The sequence below is a fragment of the Calonectris borealis genome, chromosome 2, assembly GCF_964195595.1.
Source record: "Calonectris borealis chromosome 2, bCalBor7.hap1.2, whole genome shotgun sequence".
In the NCBI taxonomy this organism is placed as follows: Eukaryota; Metazoa; Chordata; class Aves; order Procellariiformes; family Procellariidae; genus Calonectris; species Calonectris borealis.
The window spans coordinates 115,059,957-115,087,770 of record NC_134313.1 but is presented as its reverse complement, the minus strand read 5'-3'; the positions used below and the strand labels follow the sequence as shown (position 1 = coordinate 115,087,770).

Genomic DNA, 27,814 nt, shown 5'->3' with positions numbered 1-27,814 from the left:
CTTCAGGAACAGCCTTATTTTAAGCTATAGCTTATTTTTCTCTAAAGAAAAATATTCCCCCTCCCCCCTTTTTTTTTTTTACTATGTTGTTTTGCTATCGTACAAGCAAACCAAGTGCAAATTAAGCTTCCCTAATTCCTATTATTCCTGTGGGATCTAAATTTTAGAGCTATCCAAATCTACTTCAAAATGAATTAATTTGAAATCCATGAAGCATTTCAATGCTAACAGCAAATTATTTTAGATATCACTCTGAAGGTTAAATACATCCTTTTAATCCCAAAGTAATTTTGTTAAAAGGTATTTGAAGAAAAAACGATTCTTCTCTCCCCAAAATGTGACCAAACGATGTCATCAGCTTTGTCTGAAGTCACGCAAAATACTTTGCATACGTGTAAAGCTGCAGCTACGCACACAGCACTTTCTCAGTCTGTCTGCAGACACACCAAAAATTACACTTTGATTTCAACAGAATGCAGGACCAGGAGGATCAGCAGTGCAAGCAGCAGGGTACTGAGAGCAGCAAGATGAACATGCAACTGTTTAAATGCAGCATGCTATTTAGCTAGTATCGTTTTGGAAGGATATTAGTATCTCATGAAATCAGTTAAAAACTGGAAGTAATGTTACAACGTGCATTATATGCAAACATGTATATGTTTATCTGGGGTAGCTCCTTGCACATAACGAGTGTCAGGAGAACAAGACACGTAAAATGCTTCTTTGAAATTCTGAAAGTCATAATCTAAAGCCCATATGAAAATAAAATAATGGAAAAGCCTTGGAAAGGCTTAAACCCTGTCTTTTTAAAAGGCCTTCTGACATCATTGAAGGCTCTAGCAGACATACGCTTTATCTGGCCTGGTAAGAGACCAACTGTGACCTTACTGAAAACTGTCAAGCCCATCTATTTGCTAGAGATGTCCAAAGTCTAATAGCAGATGGGAAACAAATGTTTATGAGGTTCATAAAATCGGAGTTTCAGCTGCTTACTGGGCTGTGTTTTCTTGGACTGCTATAGGCATTCAAACTGCTCTATAGCCTTACATCTCTCAGTAGAAAGGCATAGAGCAGCGTCACAGAGAACTCAAGTTTGGCCTCCTTTGGTAGCAGGGAGATTTAAAGTATGCAATGCAATTCTCTCTGTTGTTACTTTCAGGGACATTAAAGGGTATGCTTCTTGCAAGTTCTTACAAACATGCATCAGAAACCAGTCAAGTAGGGAACTGCACATATCTGTATAATCATGCTAGGATAAGAATTCCCATAATCCAATGAGCAGTCCTTTTTTTTTAAATGCATAGATGTCAACACAACAGACATGAATTTGATTTTAAAAGTTCATTTTCCTTTAGTTAGTATGACACTTAACATATGGCTCTAATACCTGGTGAATGTTTTAATGAGTGCATGTTTTGTTCTGCCTCCTCACATATATGAAACAGAATGAAAAGTACTGGTCATGAGACTCTCCAATATTGGACAGTTGGGCAGTATAAAATAGTCTGAATCACCCAAGATCCTTCCAGTTCTACTTATCCACCAGGCTTATGACAACATGGGAGAGATTTAGAAGTGCTAGAAGCCATCAAGAGAAGAGACTATTCGTCTTGACAAATTTCTACCCTTTTTGTCACAGTTTTGTACCAACCTACAGTGTCAATGACAGATGTCTGAACAAAATGAACAAACCTTCATGATAGCCATTTTTCGTGCTGTTCAGTAGAAAAGCGGTTTTGCTGTCTCTCTGAAAATTCCATCACAGGAGGAATGCAACATTTACCTGCAAGTTGTAGTCCTGAAGAATTTTCACTAGTGAGTCTCTCAAATTAGGAATCTCCATGCCTTCCTTAATGCGGTGGATCAAAAGAATGGGATCCACATGGGTTCCAATATTGTTCAACAAACCTGTAATAAAAGCTGTGAAAACCAAAAGGCAAAGAAATGAATAGAAAATCCAGCAAAATACCTGATTAAAGGATGCTTTGGTGACAAGATACAAGCTTTGGCTGATTCTATGACACTTCTCTAGTAAGAGATAACACTAAGCCTCTTTTATATAGCCTTCACATGTTTCTTGCAGCTGTATTTACTCAAATACAGGCCTTTGGGTAAGAGTGGAAGATACAGTTTGGCAATCCACAGAACTTCTAGGGTATGCAGAAAAGGGGTAACAGAGTATCCAGCACAAAGCCACAAGTAAATAATGCATTTCAATTCAATAAAAAGGGCACTCAAGAAAACAGAGCCAGAAAATTAACTACATTATGTGACTATTCCATTCCCAGTTCCAGGGTTTAAAAACAAATTTTCAAGCACTTAACCTAACTCAAACGTGTTTCGAAACATTGGTGAGAGTGACACAAAAGAAGTCTTTTGGTTTTCGCACCTGGCTAAACGAAACACTTGAAGGATGAACCTCAAGGTTGTGTTTTTTCTTCAACCCCCAAAACTAAGAAATAGCTCTGGAGTTGGTCTGCATATAGGCAGATGGAACTGAGAGAATTCTATATGCTTTGAATCCCTTTTGCTCTAAAGATGTCACTGATTGTAGCATCACTTTTAGTGATGAACTCCATTTAAGTATGGGTAACTTGAGAATGCCATTCTCCTAAAGGAGTAACAGATTTTGGTTGCTTCTTCCTGTCAGATTTAGCGGCCAAGAGATGAAAAGATATGCATTTTGACACTAATTCTACAAGACATTCAATCCTTTGGAAAAGAGATCCCAAGAGAGACTTTAAAGCCTTGATTTAAAGCCCCAGAAGAGGTTGCAAAACTAATGGAGTAGATAGTTAAAATAATTCTCTATTTTCTCAGTCATATGAACTCCTCTGAATCTGCCTCCTGAACAAACCTGATGTTGCTTATGAGATTCTGATGGTTTCTGATTCCATCTAAACTTTAAACTTGAGTAGCTATTCATATAATGGATGAAAGGCAAAATGCATTCATTATTACAGATCTTACCTTTGTGTCACAGAAACAAAACAAATTAGTTATTCTACTGAGGGGCAGAAAGGCGTAGGTTCTTCATTTTCAGAATTTCAAACGGAAGCAACTGCAATGAACACACTATACAACATCCTCATCAAGCCTGCAGACTGTGTTTTGAGGCTGTCTAAAAATAAAGCCTCATTCTGCCAAATTAAAAGCACCATTCTCCCCTTAATTTGTCATTAAGGACATAACTATGCAGAGCTTAGTAAAATGTTAAATCCCCAAGTACTCATTCTGTAGCATGCCCACATGCTGCCTTACTGGAAGTTTTTATGCACAGTAGGACAGCTATGTTGTGCTCCACAAACCAGAACACCTCCCTGGCCATCCATAAACACTTTCTCTAAAATGCACGTGGATAATTCAATTCTTTAATTGCAGCAGCATTCCACAAAAAAATACACATGCAAGGCTTCTGAGAAACTATCCCACTTACGGGGTTTGTCAATAGAATATAAAATGAGGTCTTCCCAAAGTTCTCCGTCATCTTGTTCCTTGGCAAATTCAATAGCTTTATCTACATCGTGCAATTCTTCCATTATCATCTTCAAAGCACTGCGGCTATTACCCATTCTGCCTAAAAGGAAAAAATAAGTAGAGAGATTATAAATCCTAAATGCTTATCAATGCTCAGTGCTTTAAGAAGCTCTTTCAATATGAATTTTGTAAGTGTGAAGTTGCCTTAGACTAAGACAACAAAGACCAAATCTAATCTAATCTGATGTAGGAATGCAAATCCCAGAGCAATCAGTATAACCTGAAGAAGTGCTTGGAGCACTTTGCTGGACTGGGATCTGGAGCCTTTCTTAAGGATGTGTGGGGTCATATTAGGGCTTCTGAACTGCAGCAACATCTAATGTAAGGGGGAGTGTGTGTATGTGTACGCATGTAAACTATGACATGAAATAACCCCTTTAAGAGTCCGCACAGACACTCTTAATTTGCAGTAAGTAGAGTGCAATTTACACGCACGGAAAATTAGAGGAAGAAACACTGAACTATTCTTTAAATAAACCTATGAGTAAATCCTACTCTGCTCTCAAATGGTCCACAAAACATTTTTCTTACTAAAACAAAGATTGATTAAAAAACGCTTTCCATTTTGTTCATGACTAATACATAAACATACATAAAAATCTTAGTCTAACAATGCCTCCTATCCAAACTCCCATTGCCCTGCTGAGGAAGTTAATTTACAATTAATTTTATAAAAAAAAAGAAGAAAAAAAAAAAAAGAAGCAACATAAGCAAATCTTCCACCTCAGCAAAAGATAGTATTAAGCTTCTGAGATGTATTCAGAATAAAACATTTGTTTGATTTCTCCCCTCTCTTCAAAGTAACAGTATTACTCTTCTCTTGGAGATTGTCTCAAAAGTACCCCCCCGCCCCAACACATTCCCCATAGTCCCCCAACACCTCTAAAACCCCAGAAAAACATCAAATCAGAGACATAATAACACAATATATGGAGTTAAGACATCATATGAATACTCCAGTCCTTTGTTTTATTTTCTAAATCATGTTATTTGGTCCTACTGACTGTATACCAACTCTGTTTCTGGGAAAGCATGTTAAACGATATTAGACAATACATCATACATTTTCGCAGCATAAACTTTGACAAGATTAAAAGCATGTTGTAATTTATCACACTGAGTGTTACTTACTCAGAAGATAGACTGTCTCTTCTACAAAGTTCCTCTGTTGGCAGATCTCAAGAGCCTTGAGTTTAAGGGAAGGGAGGGGGGAAAGAGAATACAGGGAACCATGTAATACGGTATTTTATTGATCACAAATGCTACAGGAGGCTTAAAGATACTTTTCCATGAAGTTGCATTACTCATTTTGGCAGGAATACAGCTCCCTTAATATGCACTGTCAGGTCCTCTTTAATTAAGAGGAGAAACTCCATGGCATTTTTTTGATTTTTCTACAAGATTAAATAAATCTGGGGACAGGACAGGTATTTCAGTCTGGATTATACCAATCTCTACCTTTAAATCTACTGGCAACTCCTTTCTTCTGCTTCCAAAAGATGGTTAATCCAAAAGCATGAAGATTATCTGCTGTCAAGACTTGCTTCTTGTGGGTAGAGTTATGAAGTCTCTAGCAATGGAGGTCTACTTGACATTTGTTCATAATACAAGATCTGTAGATCTCCTCAGGGTAACCAGAATGGTTTTGGGAGGTAGAGAGTGCTCTCCAAATTTTGTACCAGTGACCTCCAAGAAGACAATACAAAAATAATCCAACCCGAGTATGAAAAAATGAGGAAACATTTTTTGTAAATTTGGTTTAAAGACCTGAGAGCTAAATACCATGAGCAATTACTGAATCTGTGTGTAGTTGACAAACACTGAGCACAATTACCAAAATTACCAAACTGATTACCAACAAGTTTTTAGTAACAGAAAATTGGCAGGGCTGGTATGCCATAAACGATGCCATGTCTGCTTCCACTTTGGAAGCGGAAAACAAACTCAAGATTCATGGCATTCCTGTGAAGACAACTGTTCACCAATAAAGACTTTCATACTTGGAAATCAAAACTATAAACGCCTAAGATACAGCTACAGCTAAAGATGTAGGTAGGAATTAACTTTTCCTTCCATTCTCAAATTATTTCAGATGGGTTACTATGAAGATTAGAGATACGGACAATGAATTTCAGGGTAGAGGTAAGTGAATTACCAACTAGATACTTCAGGGGAATGAAGGTATGAATAATACTAATAAGTTATAAACACATCTGACAGCCTTTTTCCTCTCCACTTAGAAGTTAAACTACAAAGTACCAGGTATTCAGTATTTCTGGATGCTGCACATTTATTGACTGTCATGCTCCCTCTAGAGGAAAACAGGGAATATTCATACTCCTCTTTCAGTTCATTTTATAAAACATTTGCTAAACTGCACTTGAATAAAAGTGGCTTACTTTTAAAGAACAAGAATTATTTCTTCCTGCCGGTTTTATAATTTCTTTAAAGCAATAATAAGTGTGAATTTGCAAAAAACCATGATATTTGAACAATTTGTACACCACACTGGAATCTGCTTACGGGAACTGAAAATATTGGTAACTGGGAAATTCTTGGTCCCCTTTTTATTTCCTTAGAAGAGCGATTTGTATGTGTCAAAAAGCGCTACTATATGATATGTATGGTAAGAAGTATAGTTACAGAATTAGCAGTGACAGTAAATTCAACCAAGTTTTATACAGTGTTGGTATCTTTCCTCCTTTCTTTAGCTTCTTACTGAAACATACTAACATTTTAACATAAGGTTAGAATGACACTTTTTCTCACATCCTTTTCTCTCACTGTGGTGATTATTGCACCACACCTTCCAAAGGTTCACGGGTCTCTGACATATTGTTGCTCACATCCCATAACTTCAGCAAAGCAGTGGCAGCAACATGCTTGCATCATTTACATAGCACTTTTTTGCACCACCCATCACTGAAGATAGGTGGCTAGATCTGCAATAACTAAAACTAATTTGCACCAAAAGAAAAAAAGAAGTGCAGGTAAGGTTTTATACATAAAACCATGATCACGCAAACAATACATAAGAAAACTAAGAGGGAATCTGAGAGTTAAAAAAAAAATAAGCCAACACTGTAGACAAAAGTCTCTGGCTGGAAATCTCTCAGGCTAAAGAGATCACTGAGACAACCTAGTTTCATCTGACAGTTTCAACAAGGACCAAGCCTGCAATCCTAACAAAGTCTTTTCCAGTGTTTCCTGCTGTTGCACAGTAAAGTTGACAAAAGCATGCAAAACAAGAGAGGTACCAGGAACAGTACTAGTTCTCTTTAGAATGTCAACCACGTAAAATGCAATATTCAGTATTACATTTAAAACTACTCCACTGGTGTCATCATTATAGCTGCATATAGAGAGGCCGCTTTTCACAAAGTCTGCTCTGCTCGGCCATTAACAGCAACAAATACAAATAATAAAATACTGACCCAACTAAAGAAGAAAACTTAAATTTCCATTCAAGCAGGGGGAAAAAACCAAGACTGCCCTTAACTTTATTCATTTCTTTTTTAATTTGACAAGAAAGGGCAAGGAAGGAAAATGTAAAAAGGTTAAAGAAAGTGGAAACACGGCACTCTGTAAAACCCCAAGTCTACTAGCGGAAGTACAAAGACAAAATACTTTTAGCTCTGCTAGTTCACTGGCTGTTAATATTGTGTATATTACTTGAAAACAACTTAGGACCTTAGAATACAAAACTAGAAAAACTCCAGTTAGAGCCACTCATTTTTCAAGATCTAACACTGACCAGTCCTAGATTTGGCAAAATGATTGTTGATTTCTTGCAACCACAACCTGCTGCCCAGTCAGGCCAGGCACTGATGCGTAGATATGCTGTAGGTACGCATCAAGTGTGAATTCAGAGCTTCTGCACTAAAAATCCCCACTGATGCCTGCCCTGTGAGCTGAGAGAGGAAGGTCTCAGCTGTCAGTCAGCTCTGCAAACCAAACTTCCAAAGGTGAGGGTCACAAACTCAAAGGATCTCCGCCTTTTGGCAGTAGAGGGCAGTACCAGACACAGTTACAAACTCACAACACTACAAGTTACAGAAATAAAAATCGAGGACCTGTGTTTAGATTTTGAGGGGTTTGCCTTACCTTCTCTAGTGGACAGTGCGTGCTGTCTCTGAGAAATGGTAGTAAATTTGGACGATCGTATTCAGCATAAAGGCTGATCTGCTTCTCATGATATCGCTGGCCTTTATGGTGGTCTCTCTTGAAAAGCTTGTGCAAATACTAGGAATCAAAAGAAAGAATCAGAACTCAAAACCACTTAGGCAATATTATTTGTTCTCTGCTAATAAAAAACTCCTCCTAATTTCCTCAGGAATGTGCTAACACGTTCTAAAAGGCACAGAGATTAAATCCTGATTCAAAAGACTAATTTTACATTTTTCTCATCACAGCAATCTCCAAAATCAACTCTATAAAGCAGGTTTTCAGCAACAGTTAAGAAACTGTCCTTTAACCTTCAATGAAACTACTGGATTTTGAATTTTACAGAAAACTTTGGACAAATATGTCAAATGAAGCATTTTGGTTATCTAGATATGCTTGACCATTACAGATAACTATAGATCAAATTTTCACCACATGAAATGTTTTAACCAAAGTACCTCAAACTATAGATGCTGGGGCAAAGCTCCTTCTCTCTAGATGAGCACAGAAAAGCCTTGAGAATCATCTGGAGAGTTGCTTTTACGCAAAGCGAAGCAGGCTTCACACTTTGAAACTGATGCATCCCTTCCATAAATTGAGAGTCATCTTTGCAAAGCTCCTGGGCTGCGGGCTGCACACTTCATAGAGCTGCTTTCTATAATCAGATCTCTAACACATAAACCCGCTCTCCACCAGATCGATGCCCTGAGCCCCGCCTGTACACAGCAGCAAGTTAAACTTCCCTCCCTAATACAGCCCAAACCCAGGGTTACACGTTACGTGTTCCACTGACAGCACATTCAAACTGAAGAGGTGCTTTTGGAATAGCAATGAGGAGCCACAGCCTTACAGTGATATTGTAATTCTGCACAAACAAGAACAATCCTGCAGCGTATGGAAGTTACAGCTCTAGAAAGACAAGCAGTTCACTGCCTCTATGGATCTGAAGCAAAATGTGCTTCAGAGTTGCACCCAACATCTAATCCCATTTTTGTGTAGGGAAAGAGCAGGGATGCAAGCAAGAAGTAAATGACCAGAGAAGACAAGTGTCTGCAATGCCATAAGGAGTACCTCACGGTATGTTAACAAGTAAGCACTATGTTATCAAGTTCTCACAGGTATACATTTAAAAATTATTTTACTATTGTAAAAATGCTATGGCCATGTTAAAAAATGGATTAGCAAAACAGCCACTTTGGCTCTGATGATTTATGACGTTTTAGTGTCATGTGCATTTTGACAGGATAATCACATCTGTAAAAGATGTGCCCAGCAAAAAGTTTATTCAACTCAACTTGAAACCAACAGAATATAGAAATATTTACCACATGCTGTAGCTCAGGCCTGTTTTCTAATTCTTCAACGACTCTGTCAATCTGAAAGAAAACAAATAAAACCCAACAGATTAGCAAACTTGTGATGAACATCACATTTCCAGGACTGAAAGAACACGGATAATAAAAGCAAGCATTGGGATGCCATGCCATGAACTTGCTATACTCACGGAAATTTTATCTTCGTTATCCAAAAGCATGTCTACTGCTTTCTAAAACAAAGAAAGAGAACCCAGTTAAGAAACAGGTACACACATCTTCTCACACTCTATATAGATTATGCTTGTTCACAGATGGATATTGCAGACTACTCTTTTCAGCAACAGTAATTCAGAGAGCAGTTTGCATAACCTCAGCATTCCCCGACAGCACAGCATTACAGGAGAACACATCATGTATTCTTCCAGAATACTCCTCCTAAGTTTCCACACTAACAGCAATCAATACTGTGCACTTAAATTGCAGGTGAAGTATGCCCATCGAATCATGGGTCACAGAAGGCCACTGTCAAATGATGTAGAAATACTATTTGTCCCATTGCAAAGGGGAACTGCAGGGTGATGGCTGTACAGGAAACACACGACTCAACTTGCCTTACAACTGGATTCCTCCAAACTATCTGCACACCGATACCGTAACACAAACAGACAAGATCATGTAAGCAGAGTGGCCACCGGGATTCTGGTTCTGCTTCCTCTTAGAAGAGCAAACGTTGCTTCACATTCAAAAATACAAACCCACAGATTCCCGATATGATTTACTCTATTTAATAAAAAAAGAATTATACTCTTTTTTTCCCCCTGTAGTTTAGGATGTGCATACCAAAGATTATCATCTTTGGTACAGATGGCTCTGTATTTTAGCTCCAGTGCTTAAACAACCACTGCACTGAAAGAGCAGATCTACTTCGTTTCCCCCCAAGGATCATATCAAAACTCATTTGCTGAGGTTTTATAGCCAGCTGGGAAGAAAGAAGATTGAATTCAGCACAAAACACATACTTCTTATTTTTGGAATTTAGGTTAATAACCTTGCAAACTTTCAGAAGCAAAAAAAAAACAAAAAAAAATTGTGCGCACAGGTAGTGTTTTCCTCAATCCTCCTAGTAATGGGGGGAGACTTCGGAAGAAACAGGCGAGCCCAGGATATCAACACCTGGCTCCAGGACTGGTGCCTCTGCCAAAACTTTGGGTTTTTAAACCATGGAAAAGCCTTCAAGAGACAAGGTATGCTGGGGCCTGATGGAATCCACCTGTCCTCTTAGGGAAAACGTGTCTTTGGGCATAAGCTGGCGGGATTGATCGAGAGAGCTTTAAACTAGAATTGATGGGGGAAAGGGATACCAACAGGATTGCAGTAGCTAAGCCAAGGGTTGGCATTGCATCGCCTGAGGGTGGCAATGCTAGTGGGAATATTTACACTGCTCCTGGGAGCATGGAGGGCTCAGGAGCATATCTAAAATGCTTGTACACCAATACACACAGTATGAGAAACAAACAGGATGAACTGGAAGCATTGGTTAGCTCCCAGAGCTACGATATCATTGGTATTAGTGAGACTTGGTGGAATGAGTCCCACGATTGGAGTGCTGGGATGAAGGGCTACAGGCTGTTGAGGAGGGATAGGCAGGGCAGGCGAGGTGGAGGTTTTGTACTATATGTAAGGGAGAGGTTTGACTGTACAGCCTTTACAGTTAGTGATGATGTGGTCGAGAGCCTCTGGGTGAGGATTAGGGGGATGAAAAGCAAAGGAGATGTTGTAGTGGGTGTCTACTACCTATCGCCCAGCCAGGATGTAAGCACTGAAGAGTTATTCTATAGGCAATTAGCAGAAAATTCTGGATCGGTAGCCCTTGTCCTTATGGAAGATTTCAAATTCCCAGACATGAACTGGGAATATCATACTGCTGTGACAAGCAGGTCTTGGAAACTCCTGAAATTTGTAGGAGATAATATCTTATCACAGGTACTCAGTGAGCCAACTAGGAAAGATGCCCTCCTAGACTTGCTCTTTGTGAATGGAGAAAGACTTGTCAGGGGTGTGATGGTAGGTGGCTGTCTTGGCCACAGTGATCATGAAATGGTTGAGTTTAAAATTTTCAGTATAATAAGAAAAAAGGACAGCTGAGTTGCTACCCTGGACTTCAGGAGAGCAAACTTTAAGCATTCAGGGAGCTATTTAGCAGAGTACCCTGGGAATCTGCTTTTGAGGGCTTAGGAGTCCACAAGTGCTGGTCAGTCTTTAAGAATCTCTTCTCCCTAGTACCCAGTGATAGAACATGTGGGAATGGTTTAAAGCTGTGCCAAGGGAGGTTTAGACTCGACATGAGGAAGCATTTCTTTACAGAGAGGGTGGTCAAACACTGGAACAGGCTTCCTAGAGAGGTGTTTGATGCCCCAAGCCTGTCAGTGTTTAAGAGGCATTTGGACAATGCCCTTAACAACATGCTTTAACTTGGTCAGCCCTGAATTGGTCAGAGTGTTGGACTAGATGATCGTTGTAGGTCCCTTCCAACAGAAATAGTCTATTCTATTCTATTAATTGACTGCAGTGAAAGAAAAGTGGCAAGTACATTTAACATAAGCCTCGCAATAAATTCACTGCCTCCTTTCTTTGGCTTATTAATAGCATTTTTTGATTAGAAATGCAGAAAGAATATAATGGTGAAAGTCTACTTGAGAATCACAACAATAATCTCGGATCTGGCACTCTTCTCACTGTGAGCGATGCTCAAACGGAAATACAAAGGAAAAAAAAATCATCCTTGGGTCAATTATTTTGCAGTCTAGGCAAACATCTTTTTCCGTACCTCAGAATATATCCAGACACTGCAAACACACTCTCTCCCTCAACACTATCTTTATCTCATTTATTTTTTATCTGTTAAAATATCTCTAGTGGAAAGTGAATATAAAATCATTAAGATCACCATACCTCCGAATCAAAATCCATGAGCAGAACAATTTTGTCTCTGATAGAACTGAAAAGATTGTGCTTGTGGATCAGCTGGAAGACATCTTTATGCCTCAGAGTTAGGTAAATTTCTAGGGCTTTGCCATAGCGCTGGTCATAAGTATACCTGATAAAAAACAATGTTATAATACACGTGATCTTACATATCTAAATGTAGGAAAACTACCTATGAGGGAAAATATAAATATACTCTAGGATGTAAAGCTTATTAGGATGCTACTTGATTTGATGAATATCTAAACAGTTGCTGTGACTCACTTTTGTTAAAAGGAAATAAAACACTGGGCAACATTAATTTCAGTTCTGTTTATATCAGCCACCGCATTTGTGTTCTGACTTGTGCTTCTCTGCATTTTCATTTTCCTGTTTTCAAACGACAGGGGAAGCCACACAAAACGCTAGCTTTTCTATTTTTGGAAACTAATTGGAACTCTCTTAAGAGCTAAAAAACATTGTTCTCTTAAAACTTTGGGACAGACTGTAACATAGCAATAGACAGTAGTTCTGCTTTCTTCAAAGAAACAGTATGAAAAGAATTTAGCATGGGAATCAGGCTGAGAAAACCAAAGAGCTTTATCCCTGTATGATGTAGCCTAGAACCAGATCAGTTTTGGCACATTTTCCAGTCACCTATTTCCAGCCACATTAAACTTAAACATACTACTTTTGAAATAGTGGGGAAAAAACACCATTTTATTTTCCTGTGGGTAATTCCGAAATGCACACTTCACAAAAGAGGCTTCCTCTGACAGCACAAAGAGGAATGCTAGCTATTTGCTTTGGAAAGAGGAGTAGCAAATCCAATCTTATACCAAACTCTTTGCTTTCATACTCAGCATAGACTTTATAAGGAAGGGAAAAGAATTGCTAAGCTGTGCAATCAGCAGAGTGGAGAGTAGAGAAAGCTGATACTCTGTAGACTGCCACAAAGGAGATATTTCTGTTAAGAGAGCTAGGCAAATATTTATAAATTATGGTATACTATTTAAAGCTTATTCTTTGTAACAGGAGTTTAAAATTGTACTCACAATTCTGCAAGTGTTTGTAGCAAAGTCCTGTTCTGTGGATCTTTCTTCAGGTGATCCACTACAGCCTGAACGATGATCGTGTTGTTGTAGAGATCTCCAGGCCACTCTTTTATCAGGGTTGCAAAACCCTAAAAGTATAAGAGATTGTAACAGAAATAGAAAGAAATAGAAAGAACTGCCTAAGGAACATTTCAAAACATCAAAGCTTTGGCTAAGCCTCTGAGATGATACCTGCTGTGCTTCACCTCTAAGCCACTTTTACCTGCCCACAGACATGCACAGTGCAGAACACAGATTTTCTTTCTTAGGGCAATGTTATTAAGATTTATGAAGCTGGGTCTCTTTCAGGTGCTGTATGCTTTGTGCAGCACCTCGACCACTTGTGCTACATTAAACAAACTAAAAATAATAGTATTTATAGTAAGGAAACAATCTCACAGTACTCGCATGCTCTGAAGCACATTCTATCTATTGCTTTAAAATCTAAACCAAAATTCATCTTTTTAATCTTTTCATTATCGTTAAATTGTCCATTGAAAATCTGTTTGAATACAACAGAGAATTTGCTATCAGAATTCCACATTGCTGAGGGTGTTTTGCTGGCAATAGCTATTACATGCGGACACGTCAAGCTGCAGTACCTCGTAGTCACTCTCCAAAAACTCATGCAGGACCATTTCATAGATCAGAGGTTTCAAAACTGGATCCCGTCTGGGCAAGTAATGACTAATTGCCTATAGGAACAAAGAAACAAAGCGTTAGAAGGGGAATGACATGTAACATCCTGGTACACTGATGATAGAAAAAAGAATTGTTGTGAAACAAAAAACAAAGCTACATGCAAAACATGGCTCTTGGTAAACACTGGAAGCACTGTATATTCATATTTGTAAGCAATATCCTAAAGTTATTTACTTTAGGATTGCACACATTGGAATTATATTACTTATGTGAAAGAATTTTCATTAGAAAGATAGTGGTAGGATACCACCTCCAAGTAGAATGGGAGTCTCAGCCATTCCACTTACAGAAGTCTGAATATTTACTGCTAGTCATTTAGAAAATGAAACCCACAAAAGAGCCCTCAGAAGAAGAAAGTTTTCAAAATCCGTTTTGTCCAGTCTTGGTCTTATATCTTGTAAAAAGGTACAAGCATTCGTTAGCTGAAAAATGTGTACTTTTGATTTATGACTTACTGTGAGGTCACTACATTTTATGAAGAGTTCTGTTTTGCCAGCTATTTTTACATACCCAAATGAAAATTAATTTGAGAATACATCTCTCCACGGACAGGGTGAAGGCGTGTGATCTGTTGCTCTACAGGAGGTGTTAAGGAACTGCATTCTGGCAGGCAGGAGATGAGAACCTGCCAGAATGAATCAGCTTATACCCCGGAATTTCAGCATAGCATCTTATTAGCACTATTATTCCATGCAACTAGAGGCCAAGGTTATTACCGCCTGCCAAAATAAACGCAACTGCTGCCAGCTGTGTTGGGACTCTGGGGTTTGTAGCTGAAGGCCCGACACTGATGAAATTCCTCCAAACACTCAGAGATGTTGCCTGTTGCCCACTAATGGCACATGGTGCAGTAGCATTTTGTTACTGAAGTTGCATGAACAAAGCAAGAGAAATAACATCTCACTACATAATATTTTTTTGCGCTGTTACAGACAGCAATGACTATTCACAACAAATTCTCCTAGTATTTAAATCAAAACAATTGCCTAAGTTACATATTTCCTTAAAGTCTTCCATCCGTAGGTGAAAAAGGAGGTAAAAATAAAAGACCAATTAAAAAAAGCATTGTTAATGACTTTGCAAAAATTAAAAGTTCATTGCTCACAGGAGACCTCTTCTCTCCCCATGCTGTTTGAGCTTGGCCAGCCTTTGAAATGTAGCGTACTGCCAACATCAGCTCCCACCGTCTGTCACAGAATTTAATAGCTAACTCAGGGCATGGTCTTGCCAGCTGCCCTGGGGAATCATATTCCTGACCCCTTCATAAAAAAGCCTCTTCCAACCATAAAGAAAGCCAGGTGGACATCAGCTACAGACTCGAAGGCAGAGGACATTCTCCAACAGCTGTTTTCATACCCACTTCCTACCTTCCTGCCACCTCCTAAATGAACAGCCTTGCCCGACAGGCTTTGCTGCAACTCTTGGACGCAGTTTGGCCTCACAGCGAGCTGCGGAGCGGTGCAGCTGCCTCGTTGTGTGGGGGCCAGGATGCCTCGGGAAGGAAATCTCTCCTGCCCCAAGTCCCACTGCTTTGAAGGAAAAGCACAACCTCCTCCTGCAGTCTGGCCCCCGTGCAAAGACTGAGAAGCATCGAAATAATTTTTAAGCCTAGGCACAAAAGTGCCCTAAGACCTATGTTGGAGGTTACAAACTCTTCCTATTTTATTTTTAAGCAGTAGTTTAGAAGCAAGGTCAGACAAAAAGCGCCAGAATCAGGATGCCTTTGTATCAATTCCTGAACCATGTGGTGAAAGTGACTTTAAATAAAAAGAGGATACTCTACACAGAAATATTTTCTTCCTTTGTTTCTTCTTAAGACCTGCTTTCAGACTTTTGATCAATAAGTATAAGGGCAGGGTATACACAAGAAAGTCCATATAAAAGTTGACATGAGATAGCCTGAAATATCTCACCAATAAACCCAAACCACAATTATTTATTCCTCAGAGGATGCCTATGAGATGAAAGAGGCTGTCTGGATAATGCTGCTCTATGCTGTGCCCACCACAGTCAGGTGAAGTCTTTCATGTGTCCTCTAGCCAACATTTGGTCATTAAAGCATTGCTGCTGCTGCGAGCTGATCATCTTGCACCCCTGCTGAAGTCACTGCTGTCACAGCAGAGTCAACAGAATGGAGCGTATCCCTCATGCCACAATGGCCAGCACTTGCAGAGTTTGGCATCTTCCTCCAAATCTACCTTCGTCAGCTGTTCGAACCGAGACATTGGATTTTATACTGAACTTGAGCACAAGCATGTAACTCCATCAAGCCACCGCTGCTGGAGGAGGAGAGGAGCAGATCGTTGCAAAGCTCTAAAATCTTAAAACTGCCGTAACAAGGTTTGCTAGAGGACATTCACCGAAGACAGGAGAGACATCAAGATACCAAAATGCAGCCTCTGGTAGCCAAACAGGACCTTTTAGTACAGAACACTCAAAAACTCCCTAAACCCACAAGCAAACAAACACCGCACACATCCCACAAGCTTGGACATTGGGGTATTACTAATCAGTTCCTCTGCAGGAAGGGAAGTTTAAACCTTTAGTTTTACTGCCACCTTAGTTACTGGCAAATCACGTTATATTGGAAATGTCAGATTTCAGGCAACCGCTTATATGCAAGGCAAATTCTTTAAAAAAATTCCCTTTTGAAATACACTTTGTCTCCAAATCTCAAATAGAGTCTCCTCATCAGGGCTTAAAGCCGTTATAGCCCAGTTACACTATTGTATTTAATACCTGCTGGTTGGGTATATAGATAAAAATTCCAAATAGCATACAAGTGACCCCAAACATTTCAAGAACCGCTTCATTTAGATCTGGCTTAACTTAGGTCATCCTTTATGATATCCAGGTATTTTTAGGAATTTGGGAAAGTTATATGCAATTGAAATAGTAAAATAAGGAAGGAATCTTCTAGAACTGCAGCTTAAAGCTGAATAATGTAATGGACTGCATCTTATGTTTTTCTAAGTCCGCTTTCAAGGGGCTGAAAACAACCAACTGTTTAGAAAGACAGTAATTTAGCAGAGATGTTTTTGCAGCAAACCTGCAAATATTTTTATATTTTACAGTCTGCTGGATGACATAAGTGGAGACAAGAAAAACATCCATTCCAGACACTTGCATCCAAAAAACAAAATAAACCCAAAAGGACTAAGAAGCAGTGTATCAAAATTTCACCTGTACCTGCACTCAGGTCCTTTAATGGATTGAAATAAAGAGACAGAAACATGAGATTTCATCTTCCAAGGTGCCAAAGAATGTACCGAAACACTAAGAACTCATACAAAAGGCAAGGCTGTTCTCGCACTGGCATGGCTCTAAAACAAAAGCCAGACGTTTCTGAAAACTGTAATGCTGAAACACTTTCGCTCTTTGAACAGAATTAAACAGCTCAAAACCAGCAAGGGACTGCATGCTGTGAGATCTTAATAATATGTCCTTTTTGGCTCATTGAGTTTGAATAGGAAGACATAAAATTCAGAAATAAACGTACACGCATTATCAAAGGGAGTGTGCATAATGTTTTCTACTGGTTTGGCAGTGACAGCGCTATAGCCTTATGTCCCGGGCAATTTATTAACTGAGAATCTCACATTAAACGTGTACCATTATGGTAGCTGGCTTGCAACCAGGGAAAACACAAGACAGGGCAGACTGCTCGTCTTTCTTGCCACCATTTCTGGTCTTCCCTGTTGCTTTGCAATTTAACTATTCTTTGACACTTAAAGCTGTGGCTCTGTTGCAAGGGACTTGGATTTTCAGGAAAGGCTGATACCCACAGAGGCTATTTTCTTTAAGAGTTGGGGTAGGATTTTTCAGGACATACTGGAAAGGAGTGAAAAGTAAACGGGAAAGATGTATTTAACTGTGAGCATCTTTGAAAGTACAGGCCTTGGGGGTGGGTCTTTTACCTGCGGGCTGTCAACAAGTTAAAATTAGGTAGCCGAGTACCTATGCCTCCAACCCTCTTTTGAGGCTTGTTAACATATACACATCGATCTGAATGACAACTGCACAACTAGAGATCTGGGGCAGGAATTTCGAGGGCAGTGTTATATCCTCCTACCACACTAGTGCCATTAAATGTGATCCTTTAGATACTTGGTCAAAACATGTGGGAAATATAGCATGCCAATTACTTGAGTTCAGAGATAGAAATTAACTTACCTTAAGCTGACCTATTTCTTTAAACTTGTAAACTTCAAATTCCCAGAGTTCTGTGTTTTTGCCAAGAATTTTCTGGCACTTTCTGAAAGGAAGATGAAAGGGGAGAAAACAAAAGTAGGTACACAGAATAATACAAATGTGACAGCATTACTGCAAGGATTCCTTTCTCCTTTCTTCTCTCTATCAAGACACTTTCAAAGGTCACTTATTTCGGCAACCATTGCTTCAAGCAGAGTATGCCAGGTACTCCTCCTTTCAGATCTTACAATTTCTTTGCATCCAAGAGTTCTAGACTGCTTACTATGCATTCACCCCGATTGATTAGGGCCACATTAGCTTTATGAGTGAGATTTTTAAATCTCAGCTGAGTAAAATTAAGCATTTAAAAAGGTATGATTACACATACATACACATGAAAACACAAATATTAGGTAATTTCTGATCCTTACTTTAGATATCCAAATTTGACATTTTTGTTTACACCCACATAACCACAAATTATTTTCTGATGGTCTTACATGTAATGACACACTAATAAACTTATGAACAACCAAAGAAAACCTCAATTTTGAAAATCTAGTGTGACTAAAAAAAAACAAGGCTTACTTTCAAAAATATGTCTCAATTCTAATTAAACTTTAGCAGGATTACAGTAACTTTTGGATCACTACAGGCAAGAAAATATAGGGCGCACTAACACATATGTATGTTTTCAATCTTCAGAAACTCCAGAACACACAGAAACATCAACATCACAAAATACTTCAGAATCAACAATTTGCTTTCACTTTTTCCTCACACAAACACACTTAGCCAGCAAAGAAAATCTTTAATATGTTACCGAGCAGCCAGGTCATATTCTCCTTTCTCCACTAGGTGATTTATATAGGCTAAGCCAATGTCCTAAATGAAATAAAAATAAGGAATTAGTTATAAAAGTTTGGAAGTCAAATACTTGACTGCCACAATAACCATCATTCCAGTTGTATGCACCGTTGTTAGGTCAAGCACCAGGCCCTAAGTGGATACCCCCAGTTCTCCTTTAGATGTAGGGCCCACAGACCAGTCAACACAAAATGCTTGCCTAGACCACTCACAGGTTCAAATTAAGATGCTCTTTTAAATAATTCTCATAACGACATTGACACTGGGAAGACCGTGCCACCTCTACATACCAAGGATTGTTCAAAACACGTAACTAATGCAGGCACTGACTGATCAGCTGTCTCAAAAATAAAACCACCAGCCACTGGATGAGACAACTTCTTTGTCAACACAAAGTCTGCAGAGGGGAAAAAAGTTGATTAAGAATATAAATCCTAGTGCTGCTCCATAAGGTGAAGGAATTACCGAGAATTTAGCAAGATTATTACATATTATTAGATACTAATTCCCCCCTCAAGCGTTTATCACACAGGTCAGCTGTAAAATTATTTTGGTAGGCATTTAATATATTAAAATTCTGGTGAAACAATCATGCCTTCTGCTGTAATCCCAACGCTGGTGTCAAGGTCAACGCAGCCCAGTGTACCCACTGCAAAACTTAAGAATCATATCACTAAAAGCACATTGTTTCCATAAAAAAAAAGAGGGTTGTAAAATGAAAAAAAAATAGCCCTTGTTTCTTACAAAAAAACCCCAACATTTGGGTCTTCTGAGGTATTACATAAAATTTTGATCAAAATCAAGGACAGTACTGAGCGGAGCAGAACATGAACTGAGGTACCTAACAACTTCAATTGTTCAATCTACTACAAAGTTTAAAAAAAAGAAAATGCATGCACATACACCAGATTTTAGGACTTCATTCCACTGTAGGAACCACCTTTGTACTTTCAACTTCACCATTCTCAAGAATGAAGATTTGTGGCAGTCTCTTTCTCCTGTGGGCCAGCTCCCCAGTGAGCAGAAAAGACAGTATAAGGAAAGGAGCCGTACATCTGTGGTTGTTTAGAACCCTTGCATTCTGCTCAAGAAGTGCAGAGGGGCAGTGATCATTACTGCAACCTAAAATATCCCCAAAACCACCAGACTTTTCAGGTGGTGTGAGTGTGGTATCACTGGTCTGATTGCTGCTGGGCAGTGAGAGTATGAGTTGTTTTAAATTCCTGTACCGCTAATCCTTCATTTAGAGCTTGATGTCAAAATTTTTTCCCTCAACGCATTCCATGGGTTTTGCATTAGAGACCAAACACTCAACAGTTCTGCTTGTATATATTCCCACATCGAATTTCATCCTAGCGGAGCAAATTTTTGCAAACCAAAAGGAAAGCTTTCCCCCCTCCCCCTCTATTTTATTGCCAGGACCTCCTTTAAGAATTCTTTACATCTTTTGCAAGGGTCACAAAGCAGCTAAATCATACAAACTCTGTGATAGGTGATGGCATGCCATTAGGTCTTGATTCAACTTCTGGACTCACAAGAGGAAAAGAATTTTTAAGACATACTGATATACAGTGTACGTATTATAGCAGTAATCTGGCTAAAAATAAAACAGATCTTCTAACACTTTGTACTTAAAATTAAACTCCCATTTAAAGAAGCAGCAGTATTAATGAAATACCAATGTGTTCACACTGAGATCAATTTAAACAAACAAAAAAAGGGCTAAAATCAGTGATGTTTTTGTGGCTATTACGTTATCCCGTCTCTTTCGTCTTAAACATTGATACCCTTTGCTGCTCTGTGAAGGGACTATAAACATGGGAAGTAGCTACACAGGAGAAAAGGAGCTTAACTATGTAAAATAATGAGAATTGCAAAGCAACATGAGCGAGCTAGATGTGAAACTGCAACTGAATTTCAATAGCATTTAAAAGGTCTTCCAATCGCACCTTTTAAACTCCTGCCAAAACCTTGTCACACGTACAAGGTAAAAGTTAGAGAGAAATGTGTCATCCCCCCCCGCCCCTAATCTCTAATATTGTAATACTGTGTGTTACTTGAAACAACAGCAAATTTAACACAAAAGAAAAAAAAAAATCAGCGATCACAGAAGTGCAATTCTCTTCTTTTTAACGTCAATAGCACCTTCACAAAATCCAGATTCTTTCATGTTTCACACGCTAACATTCCTGTTCTGCAGCCAAAACCAGCAAATCGAATGCTAGTTGGAGTATGCATAACAGCTATTGTCTGGTGCAATACAGAGAAATACCAGAATGTATTTGTAGCATCTCACAGCGTTCTAAAAGAAATCAGATCTTTTGTTTTGAAAAGAAGTTTTGAGACTTACCAAAATCTTGTGCTTTTTTATGGTTTTCTGACTTATCTCAGCTGCCATCAAAGCTTCCTATATTCAAAAAATAGAAAACAGATATACTAGCCAAATACACAAACTTTCAGTATAGAAAGCTCTAGAACTGCATAAATCAACTATTTTTTAGAGCAGGGTGTTTGAAGCACTAGAATTTTTAATGCTATGGTTGGATGAACAGCTTTGAATTCATACTGAAACAAAAGCAGTCAACCAAAGAGAAAACTACTTTTGTTTCCATCTGGGTTCACTCCACATTACTGTATTAGGATCAGATCGCAAGATTACAACGAAACAGACAATGCAATCGCATTGGATCATTTTCAAATGAGAACCCTTCACTACCAAAACCTGTGAAAAAAATAATCAGGAAAGGGGGTGGGGGAAGGCTACCTTTCATTTCCCCAGCCCAAAAGTCTTCTCCAGTCAGACTGATTTATATTTAAGTGTCATTTGCCATTCTTCTACTTCTTTCAAATGCACAGAAACAAAGTTGGCACTTTTACAAACAAAATGAAACCTTTAACATACATCATAACACAGAAGCTATCTACTACCTTGAATGCCTTTCACAAAGGCACATGCACAGCTGTCACTTGCAAATTACTGGAGTCTTCTGGGACCAAATGCTGTGATTTACATAAACTGCAAAACTGCACTCATACTATGAGTTTGCTATTCAGATGCAAAAGCATCTGCAAGGATTTAAACAAATCTGCATAAGGAATATCATGATTGCATTAACAAAAGGAATACGTGCTGAATGGCTTTCCCGCATTTTTTTGTTTCTTATAATGGATGTCCAACAAATAACACATAAATAAGAATTTGCACGTTACTTTATGCATCATAACAAGTGTTCTAAGTCATTAACTGCAGGACATCAGAATCCAGAACACTGGGTGCATGTTGATATTGCCTGTAAGAATTTATTATTATAGTTTTAGGTGTTTAGATATACATGCTTACACACCAATATTTATGCAACCAAATACTGAGCTGCTTTTTTCCAAGGGAGCTGTGTACCTTTGTTTTTTAACATTGGCTCTGCTTTTTTGTAACACTACTTTCAGCACCAATACCTACAGTTCGAGCCCATATTATTTTACTTTCAAAAGCTTCAACCTTGAAGGTAAGTAACGCAGAGCAATGCACAGTACCCTAACACAACCTTTTCATTCTATAGTGGAAGCGATATAGAATGGGAAAAATCTAATATCGCCCACCAAGTCCATTTCCCTTCCCTCTTTAGTTGGGATAGATCTAGAAAAATACCCACCTAACTCATTAGTTAACTGTTCTGCTGCTTTAAAACCGAAAACCAGCTTTAATAATTTTCAGTGACAGCTAATACATTTCATATCTGATGCTGAGAGCAGTATTCACAGCATCTAATTCAGCTACCTCACTTGGGTACAATTCAGACAAGTTGTTTCAGTAGGAAGACTAACTCTCCAGAGAGATGGAGAGATGTATAGTCAATTCTTCCCTTTACAAGCATTTAGTCAATGAGTGTAAGAACAGAAACTATCCAATCCAAATGGCCCAGCAAAGTTCATCATCCCACCCCAATTTCCAAACCAGGAAAGCCTGAAGGAAAGAATGTTGTAAAATTACTTCGTATTTCTTCTTTTCAAGAAGCCAGTCAATGTGGTCATCTTGGTCTCGCTCTTTAGCCACAACAACATCTCTTGGGCTGATGATATAAAAAAGTGATTCACCTTCTGAATACTCTGTAAATGCATACACAGTGTTATTATTATTATATTTTCCTTAAGTAAAGCTCTGCTTTTTAGTACACCCTTGAGGGGAATTTAAAAAGAGGAGATGCAAGGAAGACAGCAAGGCTACTCCTGCAGACATGCTTGTTTGGGAAGCTGTATTATCCAATAAATTAAAACTGGTTTAAATGGCAAAATAGCTTTCAAAAAAAATCACTACAGCTTATTGCAAATTCTGATTCATCCACTATGTGTAAACTTTATGATGGTTTAGAACACATTATTATACTTTTAGAGGACTATTACACTACATAGCCTGCAATAAACTTATCCTCCCCATCAAGGTCAAGGCCATCAAAAGCATAAACGATAGATGCCATAACCCCTGGGGACACAGCACATCATTCCAGCAATGCATTTGCAATGCTACAAGTTAAGGTTATATGTATAATGCATTTGCCTATACCATAAGCCTTTATTTTTGAGTGAGCTCAAAGTAAAAATGTACTTAAAGGTAAAATCAAACACAGAAGATGACTGTTCAGAATAGTTATTATTTCCACAGAACCCATGAAGAAACACCATTAATATTTTGTAGGTACAGGAAAGAAAACCATCCCCCATCCTTTATCTGTTCCTATACACGCATACAAACACACTCTTGCACTGATAAGCAATTCACAAAATAATGCTTGTTTTAAAGCTATCAAAAAAATTTAGACTTGTCAGATTAACTAGAATATTCGTTAAGCATAAAAGTACAACTGTGGGCATCAATGTTCTGCTTAGGGACAGGTATAAAGAAATCCCAATTCTTTTGATAGCAACAGAGATGTTTTGGAGATCAAGAGGAGATATACTATATTTCTAGTGGCTTAAGGGCATTGATGTACACAAAGAGGCCTGCCAAGCCTATGATTTGAAGCATGCTGCCAGAGAGGATGCTTAAAAATCAGATTCATGGATTTTAAAAGCCAGAAGGAATGTTTCTGTATAACACAGGCTATATAATCTTCACCAAGGAATTCTGCATCAGCTTTGCCATGCATCTTTCTGAACTAGAACACATATTAGAAAACCATCCCATCTTTTTTAAAAGACTGGTACATATTGTGCCAGGGCTTAATCGCCCTGCCTGTTACATAATTAAACCTATCTTCTAGGCTGAACTTGCCAAACTCCAGTTTCTATTCATTACATTTTACCATTCTGGGGTCTGTTATACGCCGATAGTTTTGTCAATACAGGGAAGCTAAATATCAGTGTGCCCCTTTGAAGTTGATCCAGGTGCACCTTACTGTTGAAATGACATTTATTCCACCTTTGTCTCTAAAGCAGCTTTTCCAGACACTGTGTCACTCATTTCACTATTCCTGAAGCCCTTTGTGTCCAAAGAGACACAAGAGCTCCTACAGATCACGTTGAATACATCTCCATCAAAGATTCTGCCTTTCACGATACTGGACATTACATGAGATCTATATTTCTGCCTTCTCCAGTATGTCTGACTTGATAGATGGCATTACAAATCATGATGTTTAAATATGCACATTTGTTTTCTTTCATGTGACTGGTTCTTGTGGATTTCCACTTTACAATTCAGTGTCATAAGCAGTTATAGACAGTTATTTAAGGAGATGACATAAAAATGAAAAAGGAGGCTGAGTCCTCCCAAATCAAGTCTTTTTTAACCAAGTTATGAAAATAAAACAAAACAATATTAAGAACACCTACCTAAATGATAATCTCTGCATTCATTTTCCTGAAATCCTCGTACTGTTAGTGCATCAGAAGAGATCTCTTCACAGGACTCAGGTAGGGGTTGTACAATATCCAATCTAGGCCTTGCACAACACTCCACTTCCTAGAAAAACGCAAACATCTTAGTTGCACCCTACACGATCTACCTTAGCAACACCAACTGATGGTGATCTACAAACAAGACTGAAATTCAACAGCTGCAAACATTCCCAAAGGTCCAGTACTTTGCACTGGGTACTCAGTTGCGAACCATATGAGTTGCAAAGTTGTGCTCTACAGAGTAGTTGTAATCGCATCTGAAACACAAGGGAAAATTATTTCTGCTCTTGGCTTGCTTCCCTTGAACAGATCAGCGCAGAGAAGGAGGTTTAGACAAGACACAGATCTCACCCTTCCCCTGAGTTTGCTCACTATTTTTCTGCTCTTGGTCACAGAACTTTTCAGGGTTATCACAGACGATCAACCATTGCATTCAATAGCAACAGAACAATTCAAGACACATGCTCAGCTGTGCTCAGGCCCTGAAGGACAGAGCTCTATAAATCAATGATATTCTGGTACCAAGATGAACTTGGGGGTTTTTTTAGCTGGTGTTTAAGTTTGCACTTTTAAGTGTCCAGCAGCAGTAGGGAAAAAATTAATCTGAAAATAATCTAAAACCCTTGCTGTGCTGATGATCTTAGAGTAACATGAACTTTCAAGTGCAATGTAGGTGGTTATGGTAAGATGACATCACGGATTTTCATCTTCTATCCAAGGGAAACCGCTGTCTTCAACTAGCTGTATTTTTAATTAAGTCAAGGTCCAAGACAATGCCTTATTTTCTACTTCTGGCTGTGAATTATAACAAAATACAGAAAGAAAGAGCGAGGAGACATATAAAGTGGATTTACACAGCTCTAGCCTACCCATTCGGCAGCAGCACCACTCGGGTCTTTTCTCAACTTAACTGTTCCAGTGCGGGGGTTGGGGGGGAGCGGGGGGGGGGGAAGAGGGGAGGGGAAAAAAAAAAAAAAAATCAAAGCAAGCCATGAGTTCAATTCTGATCCAATTTGTAACAAGTAGGAAGCTGTCGTTTGAAAGCTGTGAAATCAAGCGTAGGAAGAACAGTGTTCCTCACAACCCAACAGCATTTGTAGCGAGCAGCACAGGCTCCACGGAGCCAAGACACTAACAGAGGGGTTCCTACCACACCAGGGCACAGACACGGTGTCAGGGAGGAGAGTTCTTTTGTCTCCTTGCTAGAGTTACCCAGAGGACTGAGAAGTTATCAAAGTCCAGCATTCGGAGTTTGTTTAAAAGGCTAATTAAAAGCAAATACATGAAAAAAATCTCTTTCCTATGTCCTATTACCATTATATCACCTGAAATTCTCTTTTCATCTTTCTTTCCTGAAGCAGTTAGAATGTCTTTAACCTTTATCAGTCACTACCTCCTTTATACTAGCTCCTTTCCCATGCTACTTCTTCATTAACAGTTGCTTCCCAATTTCCTTGCTCCCTAGCATTTCAAGCCGCCTTTTCCTCCCCCTTCCTTATCCTATTTGTCTGCCTCCTTTTCTTTCTCCGACTCTCCCGCACTAGAGGACTACTGTACCATCTCTCTTGGGAAACACTGCTGTGACATTATTTTTCTCCTTAATATAAATAAAGAAATAATAATCTGACATCCTGCAGCAGACCTAGAAGCTAACCCTATTGATTTCAGTAGGCTCGAGCATTTGTTTGAACCTACAGCATTTCATTGCCTAGCAACTTGTGCACCCAGTTGCTTAAGGTTACTATGGTGATGGTTGTCTAATGCAGACGTACTATCAAAGAGATGATCAAGAGCATCTGCCGTTCTCACTCCGCAACTTCAAGGATTTCCTCCACTGCCTCGCCTTTTATTTGGCAATACGAAATAAATGTCGGAGACAGACACGGCACTTGCCTGAGCGCAGCAAAAACGGCTGACATGAATTCTAATTTCTACCTATCTACACACGTATCTGGGTGTACACAACTAAAGGTCCTGGAAGCGAGGGAGACAATGGTGCCACTTGCTTGCAATCGTGCATCCCACCCCTGCCACAGTGACTCCTATTGCTTGAGTTGACCAACTTCACCACTCTCATTTCTTCTAAGACGCAGTGTCAGCAAGCCCCTCTTATGGCTAAAAAAGATCCTTTATTTCATCTGGTGCTGGAATAGGAGAAAGAGAGAGAGAAAAAGAGAGGAAAAGAGAGAGGGGGAAAGACGCATGAAAAAGGAGAGACAAAGACTGTCTAGAGCCCTTCTCTGCTTCCTGCAAGAAACAAAGGAACCCAGACAGGACTTCTAAACGGTAAGTACATCAGTCTTCAACATCACCTCCACCGACCTTATTTTATAGGTCAGAGAAGTTTCAAGCACTGTTCGTTACCAGCGGACTGCAAATTCTTTCACAGATAATCAGATCTACGTGACTAGTTTAAGCCCCAACTCACAGGGCAGTTTAGTGCTGTGAAGAAACTGTAACATAAAAACAATTACCGTTTTTTCAGAAATCTCCTTTACATATGAAAGTATAACAAGCTGGTCGCAGAGAGGCGCAAGTCCACTGATATAGAATTCGGTGTCAAACTGGAAAACTGAAATACAGGAAAGACAACAGATTGTTAAATACATGAATGTGTATGAACTACTCTCTAAGAAAAACACTAAAACACAACTAATTTTCAGTGGCAATCAACAGCATGCAGTAGCACTTCAGAGAATGAAGACTCAATACATATAACAAACCTACAGACTTCCCAGTTGGATCAGCAAGATGAAAAATTACATTTAACAGATTAAATTCCATTAAAGCTTGCAAGAAGAAATATTTGTGCTCCAGGACATGCTAGAGATGAAACATTTGAAATGAATGGTCAGCCTGATTTTCAGTAATCACACTGAAAAACAGGAAGCAAAACCAAAAATAAACTCAAAAAAATAGGCAATAAATAGAACATCTTCACTGGTTTGCATATTTGCAGCAAGTTCATGTGGCCATGAGAGAATCACACCTGCTACACCTATTGGTTGATATATGAAAACACAAAGATCATTATTTATTTATCATCACTTTAAACATCACAGGAAGATTTACAGATACCCTCATTAC

The 27,814-nt window shown here is 38.9% G+C and overlaps 1 protein-coding gene across 7 annotated transcripts in view; it reads right to left on the bottom strand.

Moving 5' to 3' along the window:
- VPS41 (VPS41 subunit of HOPS complex) overlaps nt 1-27,814 on the bottom strand; it is a 116,176-nt gene that overhangs the window by 14,762 nt on the left and 73,600 nt on the right. For all 7 annotated transcript variants that reach the window (XM_075142991.1, XM_075142990.1, XM_075142992.1 and 4 more), the window contains 15 exons: nt 27,202-27,299; nt 24,662-24,791; nt 22,824-22,939; nt 21,186-21,242; nt 18,792-18,853; nt 17,951-18,032; nt 13,678-13,770; nt 13,037-13,164; nt 11,970-12,114; nt 9,206-9,247; nt 9,027-9,077; nt 7,642-7,779; nt 4,669-4,723; nt 3,437-3,577; nt 1,784-1,920 (listed from right to left, as the gene is read on the bottom strand). In XM_075142991.1, coding sequence (XP_074999092.1) covers nt 1,784-1,920; nt 3,437-3,577; nt 4,669-4,723; nt 7,642-7,779; nt 9,027-9,077; nt 9,206-9,247; nt 11,970-12,114; nt 13,037-13,164; nt 13,678-13,770; nt 17,951-18,032; nt 18,792-18,853; nt 21,186-21,242; nt 22,824-22,939; nt 24,662-24,791; nt 27,202-27,299 — 1,475 coding nt within the window. The remainder of the gene's footprint in view (nt 1-1,783; nt 1,921-3,436; nt 3,578-4,668; nt 4,724-7,641; nt 7,780-9,026; nt 9,078-9,205; nt 9,248-11,969; nt 12,115-13,036; nt 13,165-13,677; nt 13,771-17,950; nt 18,033-18,791; nt 18,854-21,185; nt 21,243-22,823; nt 22,940-24,661; nt 24,792-27,201; nt 27,300-27,814) is intronic.